The following is a 10,915-nucleotide window of genomic DNA, read 5'->3' on the forward strand; positions in this document are numbered from 1 at the left end:
GGTGACGTGCAGGTCACCTCCTGGCTCGGGTCGGTGGGTCGTAATTGGACCCGACTTTTTAGTGGGCTGAGCTGGAACAAGAACAAACAATAGATAATAGATTTACATGGAACAAAATTTGATCAACAAATAAGACATGTGCATGCTATATTAAAATTTAGACCTTTTATATGAATTAATGTTTTTTATAATATATTTTTTATATAGTTAATTAATTTAGTGCTAGAAATTATGAGATTGAGGTTAGATTAATTATATAAATACTATTTTTTATGATAGTATAAATGTAATTATATAAATAGATATTTTGTCTATGTTCTTATAAACTTACAAATTTTTATATATCATTCACTTACTATAACATTAATTTGAGTTTTTTTTATGCATTAGAATAGATAAATGGTCTTGTTTGCACTAAAAACGAAGTACCTAATGAAGATTAAATGGATAAATGCTCCCAATTTAACTTATATTAGAATATATTATATATATAACCTATTTTTTATTTAGATAAAATAAAACGCTAGTTCATAAGGGTCATTATTATTGTTTGCCCCGTCGGGAAAGAAAAATCCTATTTGATATAAAAATAATAAGTTCTTTTTTTTTTTCCCTCTCCTTAAATGAGATCGAATTGAAGTCCTGCTTGTCTACCTCGTTTCTATTGATGCCTCCATAATAAACGTCTCTATTTTTAAACTTTTCGCAATCAAAATCAAGTATCTTTGTGTGCCTCACTTTTAGTTCCCATTATAGTATCTCCATTATAAGTAAATGTTTCCCCCCAATTTTCTCCTTGAACTCTCCCCTCTTCACATTCTTTTTTCTTGAATGTTTCTTTTCTCAAGTTTCCTCTCCAGAAAAGTTATACCTCATTAAATGCTTGGTTTTGTCGATTGTAGTTCTGATTAATGATTTTTTTATTTACATTAAAAAATTTCCTTCTTTTAAATATCAAGTTGTTAATTATCAAGTTTGGTGTTTCTACATTTGATGATTGATTATCTTGGGATTGAAATATCGTACCTCCCCGAATAGTGTTGAGGCATGGCAAGCAATGGTGCCTCAATATCTGTTGCAGATAATAGAAATAGTGTTGTGCACAAGGCCATCATAACGAAGGATTATACTACTCTCAAGGAGATACTTGCAGGTCTTCCAAAACTTGGTAATCCGTATGAGATTCGGAGCGAGGAGGCGTCACGAAAAGAGGAAGAGAAGGCCGATATTATTGCCGCGGTGGTGAATGGGCGCAATGTAGAGAACGGGGACACCCCTCTCCACGTTGCTGCAAAGCTCGGTGACTTGGTGGCCACAGAGATGCTGATGGCTGCCGGCGCCAACGTTTACTTGAAGAACAAGCAAGGGTGGAGTGCTCTTAGAGAAGCCATAATCAACAAAAGAGACAAGATAGCAATGTCTATGATAAAAAATTCTTGGAATGATTTGGATGAGAAATGGCATAGGAGGTTGCCTCGTTATGCAGGGACTCTAAGAAGGATGAGGGACTTCTATATGGAGATTACGTTCCATTTTGAGAGTTCTGTCATACCTTTTATCTCAAAGATTGCGCCTTCGGATACTTACAAGATTTGGAAAAAGGGTGCTAATATGAGGGCAGATATGACATTGGCCGGTTTCGACGGCTTGAAAATCAAGCGGTCTGATCAAAGCATTCTTTTTCTTGGCGATGGTTCAGAAGATGGAAAGAGAGTCCCCGGATCGCTGTGTGTTCTTTCCCACAAGAAGAAGGAATTGATTGTTACTTCTAAGCTTCCTGGGCCTTCGAAACCAAGTGATAGAGAGATTCGACAAGTTCTGGCTAGAAAGTACAGAGACAACAAAGTGGTGAGTGTTGCAATTGATGTGAGCCAGGCTGTTCTTGTTCCGCAGCTGACGTGGAGGCGAAAGGAGAGGAAGGAATCGGTCGGGTCATGGAAGGCGAAGGTCTATGACATGCAGAATGTCATTCTAAGTGTGAAATCCAAAAGCATTCCAGGAGCTCCACCCGACATCGAGCTAGCTTCTAGACAATGTAATAAGGAACAGAGCAACAAGGAGCTGGATGAGGTTTTGACACCTGAAGAGAGAAAGCAATTGGAAGTTGCACTGAATTCAACAGAAGAGAATAACGGTCATAAAGGTCATGGAAAAAAAGAAAAGAAAGGGCGTAGTGGAGGGCATAAAGAAAAGGGGAATAAAACAAATGCTAGTTCTGGTGGAAGTAGTGTTGGTAATGGTAACGGTAATGGGAGTGATGAAGTTTTTAAGAAAGGAATGAACCCTTCTCTGTGGCTTTCACAAAATTATCCACTGAAAATTGAAGAATTGTTCCCGTTGCTTGACATTTTGTCCGAAAAAGTTAAAGCAGTTCGTCGTGTGCGGGAAGTCCTCACAACAAAACTTCCTAAAGATACTTTTCCGGTTAAGGTGTGTGTGTGTGTGCATCTTCTTTGAATATTTACAAAATATCTAAAACTTATTGGCACAACATTAGAGCTTTAAAATCTTTTATGTGCGATTTCTATTTACCTATTGCTTTCCACTTTGTATTCCATGATTTCTTACACGCTTGGGAGGAATTCGTGTCTCATATTAAGCTTAATCAATCATACAAATCTTTAAACAAACTATTATTTTGTCATCTAATCATAAAATTCTTGTTGATCTTGTACATTTTACTAAAAAAACTTGATATGTAAATTTTACACGTAAAACTCATCCATATAGTTCCCCCCTATTTTTATGGAAAACCAAACATAGCACTATAGCAGTAATTATACAAATATTGTGGGAAGTAAACTTCGTAAATGCATAAAATTTATAACTTGGGAAAACAGAATTTTTTGTCTTTGTCATGCATTAAATTTTGTGTTATTCTCATGGTTACATTAGGCCTTTTCTCCTTTTGTGTTATAATAAAAATGATTATCATGGCAAATGCAGGTCTCCATCCCTGTGATTTCCACAGTTAGAGTACTGGTTACATTTACAAAGTTTGAAGAATTACAAAATAAAGATGAGTTTGAATCAGCACCATCAAGTCCTACTAGTGCCGGTGAAGATAATAACCCTTCATTGACGCAATCCTCATCATCGTCGTGGTTTCAGTGGATTAAAGCCCCCTCACGGTCATCTTCTTTTGTTGAACCAAGTAGTATGATAGATGATAGCCAAGACCTATTTGCAATTCCTCCAGATTACAAATTGACTACTTTTGACGAAAAAATGAACAATATAGAAAAGAAGAGGATCGCAAGGGTACAAGAACAAAAGTCACAAGCAAAATAGGTTCGTTGATGCACTAGAAAGCTTACAATTCATCAATGATGTTTTATGGGAATGATATTTTGTAGAACTTATAGATTTTGTTAAAAATACCTTGTATACCTTGTATATATATCGAACAGACGTGTTTAATTTTTCAACTATTGTAAACAATATAGAGGACTCACCCCAATAGAGATATCACATTTTATAAAGAAAAATAGAAAGACATCACAGTTTATTGTTTTGGCCATTATTTTTAACTATTAATTTATTTAGTTTAGTAATCTAATAATATACTTAACCTACACTTTTAAATATTAATGGACAAAATTAATAAATTCTATGATCCTCTCATATTCCTTTTTTATAAATGTAAAAGGCACATCAATTTGGTGGAGGCGTGTAAAATATTTCATGGGAATTTGGAGCATTTGATGTTCTAATAAATAATACATTCAAATTTTGGATAATAAATCTAAAGGTCCAAATTAAAGAAAAAGAATAAAGTATACTTTACGTTCCTAACGTTTTAAAAAGAAATTTAAAAAATACTCTTAACATTTAGTTTGTTTTAATTTTGTTCTTACGATTTTGATAAATTTCAATTTTTTTCTTTTTGTTAATTTCTTGACAGTCAATAATTAGTTAATTTTTTTCTAGTTCTATCCCTAATATTTATTATTGTCGTCATCATCATCATCTTCACTTTTCACTTTTTTTTTCAACCGTTACCATCACTACCACCTACTGCCATTGCCACTCCTTCACCACCATCCACCACCATTGTTACCTATCATCACCATTGTTCCCGTGACGTGGCGAAAATTGGCGAGTTAAGAAATTATTATAAGAGATACGTTGCAAGCATAGTTCTTAACCAACCAAAAATTCGCTTATCAATTTAGAAGGGTTGTAAAAAAAGTAGAATTAAAATACTGGGAGTATGAATCCCAAGTCGTCTCCCAACGAGTTGCAGAAAGATGTGCTATTTTATTAATCAGATGTTTTCTAAAATATTTTGAGTTGATAAACAGGAAATTAAATCAGAGAATTTATGTTATTTAAATAAAAAACCTTGACCGGGAGTAGATTAGTCGGAAGGCCTATCCTTGTTGGAGTTCTCCCAAGATCAATTGATAATTGAAGGTTGTCTGCTCAGTTATCCCTTACTGGATAAAGGAAAGTTAAGCAAGTTGAAAGTCAGTTTCTACTCACAAGTTCTAATCCTCTCCCTTGGGAAGGACTAGTGTCAGCGACTAGATGGCGACCCAACGCTAAACCCAATTATAATTTTACTCTTGGGCATTCCAACTCAAGGTCCTCCTTTCAACCAACTCCCAATCAAGTTATGGAACTACTCGCTCATTATGAATGTAAAATTCACGAAATAAGAAAGGGAAATAAAGAAAGACATGATAAATAATAATCAAAAGGATCAATTAAAATAAAAATAGTTCTTATATTAATAAATTCTAAAAATAATCCAATAGTAACTCTGAAGAAATTAAGGATATGAAAGAGTAAGTGACAAGTAAGGAAACAAACTAGAATGACGAAGTCTTGGCGGAGGTAACAACTCTTCTCAATATCCCAATCCAAAAAGCAATAAAATCAAAATCCTAAGAACTATGAATGTATAGAGAGAAAACCTAGAGGATGAGTAAAATCAGATCTAAAACTAAAATTATGCGGAATGAATTGTTGTTCTTGGTCTCTGCATGTTCCCGGGCTCTAATATGCTTTTCTGGGCCAAAAACTGGGTCAAAACAGGGCCCAAAATCGCCCCCAGCGAATTCTGCAGATCGCGCACGTCACGCGATCGCGTCATCCATGCGTTCTGATGACAAGTCATCCTAGCCTATTTTAGCTAGTCTTTTTCTTTAGTTTTCATTAGAATTATGCACTTTCTTGAGCTACAAGCAAGCTAATTGAGTAGATTTTCATGTTTCCCTTGATTGAACCAACCATATATGAATTCATGCCATTTCATGAGGTTTTAGGCTATATTTGTTGCATATTATGAAAGATTGAATATCTCATGATTTTGAGCATAGCTTTGATGAGTTTGGTTGATTAATGATAGGTGAAGAAAGCTTGGAGAAAGGTTGAAGCAAGAAGGAATGGCTAGAAGTGAAGAAAGGAATAAGTGAAATTGATCCTGGAGGCATGAAGTTAGCCCCAACGTTAGCCCCCTAACTTGGAGGCTAACGTTGGGCATGAAGATCACTCCCTGGACTCCCCACGTTTGAGCCAACGTTAGCCCCCTAACTTGGAGGCTAACGTTGGCAAGAGAAACTTGAAACTCATCCTTGGGCCAGCCAACGTTTGCGCCAACGTTAGCCCCCTAACTTGGAGGCTAACGTTGGCACATGAGTTATAAAGGGGGAGAAGGCCAACGTTTGCGCCAACGTTAGCCCCCTAACTTGGAGGCTAACGTTGGCACATGAATCACAAAGGGAGGGGCACCAACGTTTGCGCCAACGTTAGCCCCCTAACTTGGAGGCTAACGTTGGCGCCACTAGCACTAAGCAAGGCCAACGTTAGGGTCAAAGTTAGACCCCTAACGTTGGAACCAACGTCCAAACCAGAGAATTATGCTTGCTGCTATGAAAAGTTAGGGTCAAAGTTAGACCCCTAACTTTGACCCTAACGTTGGGACCAACTATGGCTAACTTCAAAACCGGTTCAATTGGTTCACTTCGGTTCTTCTTCAAACTTCAAGAGCAATCAACCAAGGCCTCTTTCAACCCAATTCCACCAAGAACAAAGGCCCAACTCAAGGCTTGAAGATCATTTTGGAAAGTGTATAAATAGGATAGAATTCAAGTTATTCGGGGAGCTTTCTTTTAAGAATTTTCATAATAGTTTTCGGAGAGCTTTTGAACTTTAATTTCTTTGTTTCCATTGCTTTCACTTTCATTTTACATTTGTCTTGGATCTTGGATTGGAGAATTGAAGAAATTCTGTTTCAATCTCAATCTTGGATCTCTCTGTTTCTTTACTGTTAATTGAATTTAATTTCCGGTTCATTGCTCTTCATCTATTCTCTTTGCAATTTACAATTCTCTTGCAATTGTTCTTGTTGGATCTAGGAAGGCATTGAGATCTAGACTTGGCTTTCTAGTCTCTGGGTCCTGAGATCTAAATTTCCCATTTCAATTCCCTGTTTACTGCTTTCTATGTTCATTTACTTTTCTGCTTGATATCCGGTTCAATCCCAATTTCCTTTCCCTCTTCTATTTGATGCAAATTTACTTTTCCTTGTTTAAATTCTGCAAATCCACATCCCAATCCCCTTTACATTTCAAGCAATTTATATTTCTTGTCATTTAAGATTCTGCAATTTACATTTCTTGCACTCTAAGCTTCTGTCATTTAATTTCTTGTTCCTTAAGATTCAACAATTTAATTTCCTGCACTCTTTACTTTCATGCAATTTATGTTCTGCAAATCACAAATCACCCAACCAACACTCGATTCGCTTGACTAAATCAACCACTAAACTAAAATTGCTCAATCCTTCAATCCTTGTGGGATCGACCTCACTCCCGTGAGTTTTTATTACTTGATACGACCCGGTACACTTGCCGGTTAGTTTTGGGTGTTTTGGGAGAGATTATATTTCCTCCAAAATATCTCATCAAGTTTTTGGCGCCGTTGCCGGGGATTGATTAGATTGACAATGATTAAGCGAGGTGGTGATCTAGATCAAGCACTTTTTCTTTATTTTTCTTTAATTTTTGATTAACCCACTAACTGTTTGAATTTTTGCTTGAACTAAACTTCATTCTAGCAATAGATTGAAGTGATCTTGCTGGTGTTTCTTTTGTCCTGTTTGTATGTCAGGTACAGGGAGATCTGTTCCTGTTTTATCTGAAGCTGATCAGAGAACTCTTAGAAGGATAAGAAGAGCCGAAAGAGGGAAAAATATTGTTGGAGAAGACGAATCTGAGGAAGAATACCACGAAATGGAAGGAGATACATCTAATCCAGGAGGAGGAGTTAATAATCAACCACAACAAAGGAGAGTATTGGCTTCCTATGCCTTTGCAAATGCTAGACATTGTGGAAGTAGCATTCTCACCCCTAATGTCAATGCAAATAACTTTGAACTGAAGCCACAACTCATCACATTGGTCCAGAACAATTGCTCATTTGGGGGAGGACCATTGGAGGATCCAAATCAACATCTATCTACCTTCTTTAGGATCTGTGACACTGTCAAATCCAATGGCGTGAATCCTGAAACCTACAAGCTTCTGCTGTTCCCGTTCTCATTAAGGGATAAGGCTGCACAATGGCTTGAAACTTTTCTCCAAGGAAGTATCACTAGTTGGGATGACTTGGTGACTAAATTTCTAGCCAAATTCTATCCACCCCAAAGAGTCATCAGGCTGAAAACCGAGGTGCAGACATTCACACAATTAGATGCTGAATCCTTGTATGAAGCATGGGAGAGGTACAAAGCCTTAATCAGAAAGTGTCCTCCAGAGATGTTCAATGAATGGGACGTACTGCAAAATTTCTATGAAGGCCTGACATTGAAATCTCAGGAGGCATTAGATCATTCTGCTGGAGGTTCACTACAACTAATGAAAACTGCTGAGGAAGCTCAGAATCTTGTGGATATGGTGGCCAACAACCAATATTTCTTTGCTCATCAAAGAAGCCGCCAACCATCACAAAGAAGAGGAGTAATGGAACTAGAAGGAGTGGATTCAATCCTAGCTCAAAACAAGATGATGCAGCAGCAAATTCAACAACAATTTGAGCAAATGGCCAAGAGGATTGATAGTCTCCAAGTTGCAGCAGTCAACACTAGCCAACCATCAACCACATGGGGACAGAGTGAAGAAACTCAAGAAGAACAACAACAAGAGCAAGTTCAGTATATGCACAACCAAGGACCAAATGAAGTGTATGGTGATACATACAATCCATCCTGGAAGAACCACCCAAACCTCAGATGGGGAGATAACCATACCCAAAACCAACAACCATGGCAGAGGAACTCAAACCAACACAATCCAAGAAACAACCAAAATCACAACCAGCAGCAGACTAACCAAAACCCCTTCAGAAAACCTCAAAACAACTACCCCAACATCAACCAATACCAATCTAATAACCAACCCACCAACCAAAATGCCTACCATTCACCACCCACATCTCATAACCCACCTCAAGTATCACCTGAAGCCCAAAGAATCACTCACTTGGAAGCCATGATAGACAAAATGTTGAAACACCAAGAAATGGTAGCCAAGAATCAGGAAGCCTCTATAAAGAGCCTAGAGAGACAGATGGGGCAAATCTCCAAGCAAGTATCTGTTGAGAGATCTTCAAACGCACTGCCCAGTGACACAATTCCAAATCCCAAGGAGGAATGCAAGGCAATACAATTAAGGAGTGGAAGAGCATTGACAAGCAACAATGACACTACAAGGAAGCAAGCAGAAAACATCAAAGAACCAACAGAGGATGAGAATCAAACAAAGGCAGATGAGGATAAAGAGCAAGAGGTGATGCCAAACAAAGACACTGAGAAACTCAAAGATAAGAACAACCAGCCACATAGCTCAAAGGAAGTACCTCAGGGGCAGCAGCAAATGAAAAAAAGCATCACACCCCCACTGCCTTACCCTCAGAGGTTCAACAAAGAGATTAAAGACAAGCATTTTCACAAATTCCTAGAGATTTTTAAGAAGTTGGAAATTAACATTCCCTTGGCTGAAGCACTTGAGCAAATGCCTCTATATTCCAAGTTTCTGAAGGATCTTATCAACAAGAAAAGAAGCTGGGATGAGAAAGAAACCATAATGATTGCTGAGGAATGCAGGGCCTTGATTCAAAAGAGGCTTCCTCCCAAGCTTGAGGACCCAGGAAGCTTCCTGTTACCTTGCACCATTGGGGAATTGACCATTACTAAAGCAATGTGCGATCTCGGAGCGAGTATTAACTTAATACCATCCTCCTTGGTGAAGAAGCTGCATATAGAGGAGGTCAAACCAATACAAATGTCTCTAGAGCTGGTAGACAAGTCAATGGTATACCCCAGAGGTGTGATTGAAAATCTTTTGGTCAAGGTGGGCAGTTTTATATACCCTGCTGATTTTGTGGTTCTAGAATCAAACAATGATGATGGTGACTCTGTTATACTGGGAAGGCCATTCTTGGCCACTGCTAGAGCTATCATAGACGTAGAGGAAGGGGAATTAACTCTCAGGATGCACGACCAGAGCATCACTCTGAAGGTATTACCAGAGGCACAATTCAGCAAGGAGAAGAAAGACTATATGAAGAGTGCCCAGGAGAGTCACAGCAACATCCCAATGCTAAGGAATGTGCAGACTGATGAAAAAGCCCAAAAAGATGTTAGAGTAATGGCCACTGAAAAGAGAGGTTCCCAAGGAAAGCCTACAACCAGAAAAGAAAGATCAACAAAAGGAAAGATGAAGCGCAGAAACAAAACAAAAAGGGGCTGGAAGAATAGAAAGATTCCAACAGAGGGGCTTTCTAAAGGTGACAAAGTGCAACTGATATATCAACAGCTGGAGGCAAATCAACAAACCGAGGATTACTACACTGTCAGCAACATACTATCATTAGAACATGCTGAAATTGAACACCAGAGAACAAAGAAGAGGATCACGGTCAGGGGAGACAAATTGAGGCCCTACAAGCACCAACCACCATAAAAGAAAGCCTCAATGTCAAGCTAGTGACAATAAAAGAGCGCTCCATGGGAGGCAACCCATGATTTAAGATTCATGTCATTTTAAATTCAATAAGTTATGATCACTTGATGCATGAATTCTTTTCTCTTTTCATGAACATGTCCATTTATTGCATGCTCTATTTTGAAACATGTACTAAGTTCGGTGTACCTTCAAGCACACTTAGCCAATATTACAAAGGATTTTGTTTCACATGCTTAAAATGTTTTGATAGAGCATATGGCCGAACACTAAGTTTGGTGTCCACATAGCTTCATGAAAATTTGAAATTCATGCATCAATAATCATACATTTGCTATTTTTCAAAACCTTATAAATAGAATTATTTTTTAATGAAGACATTAATTGTGATGAACCCTTTGACAAGAAACAAGTTTGGTGTTCATCAAACCTTGATGCACCAATTCAAGGATACAATTAATCCTTCATGAAAAAAAAAAAAGAGAAAAAGAAAGTATGATGAGAACAATTCTTATGAACATTTAAACTTCTCTAATTGGAGGAAGAAACTCATTTTCTTTATATATTACCAAACATCAAGTTTGGTGTCCTCCAAAGGAAGTGTCACGGTTCACATGAGATAAGAATTGATAGTTCACATATTTTTACTAAAAAGAACAATATTGCTACGGTTGGATAAGACTAATGTATGTGTCTTGTTGTGATGACTAGGAGGTCAAAGAATCTTCAATGAAAAAGACAAGACAAAGGAAAGCATAGCATAAGGACAAAATCCTATCACATGCTTCAAGTAAGAAATCTGCCACTCCTTGAGAATGATCACGGCAAAGGCAAGGGAAGGAGCAAATTTTGTCTTCATTCGTCCATACATGCACACCCTTGATTCCCATAATGTCTAATTGCATCCTAGCCCTTCATTGCTCATTTAAAAGCATACCACCTTCAAG

General features: G+C 37.6%; 1 protein-coding gene across 1 annotated transcript; it reads left to right on the forward strand.

Annotated features, from left to right (window-relative positions):
- The first annotated feature begins 1,047 nt into the window (after positions 1-1,047).
- LOC107627218 (uncharacterized) lies at positions 1,048-3,367 on the forward strand. The gene is made up of 2 exons (XM_016330070.3): positions 1,048-2,430; positions 2,947-3,367. Exons 1-2 carry the CDS (start codon positions 1,048-1,050, stop codon positions 3,289-3,291), a joined length of 1,728 nt encoding a protein of 575 aa, XP_016185556.1. The 3' UTR covers positions 3,292-3,367.
- Positions 3,368-10,915: the final 7,548 nt, after the last annotated feature.

Source organism: Arachis ipaensis, chromosome B2, assembly GCF_059453495.1.
Source record: "Arachis ipaensis isolate K30076 ecotype BB chromosome B2, ASM5945349v1, whole genome shotgun sequence".
Classification (NCBI taxonomy): domain Eukaryota; kingdom Viridiplantae; phylum Streptophyta; class Magnoliopsida; order Fabales; family Fabaceae; genus Arachis; species Arachis ipaensis.

Coding starts and splice junctions, on each gene's coding strand:
- LOC107627218 (XM_016330070.3), top strand. CDS start 1,048: ATGGCAAGCAATGGTGCCTCAATATCTGTTGCAGATAATAGAAATAGT. Junction 2,431..2,946: donor AAGATACTTTTCCGGTTAAG/GTGTGTGTGTGT, acceptor TGGCAAATGCAG/GTCTCCATCCCTGTGATTTC.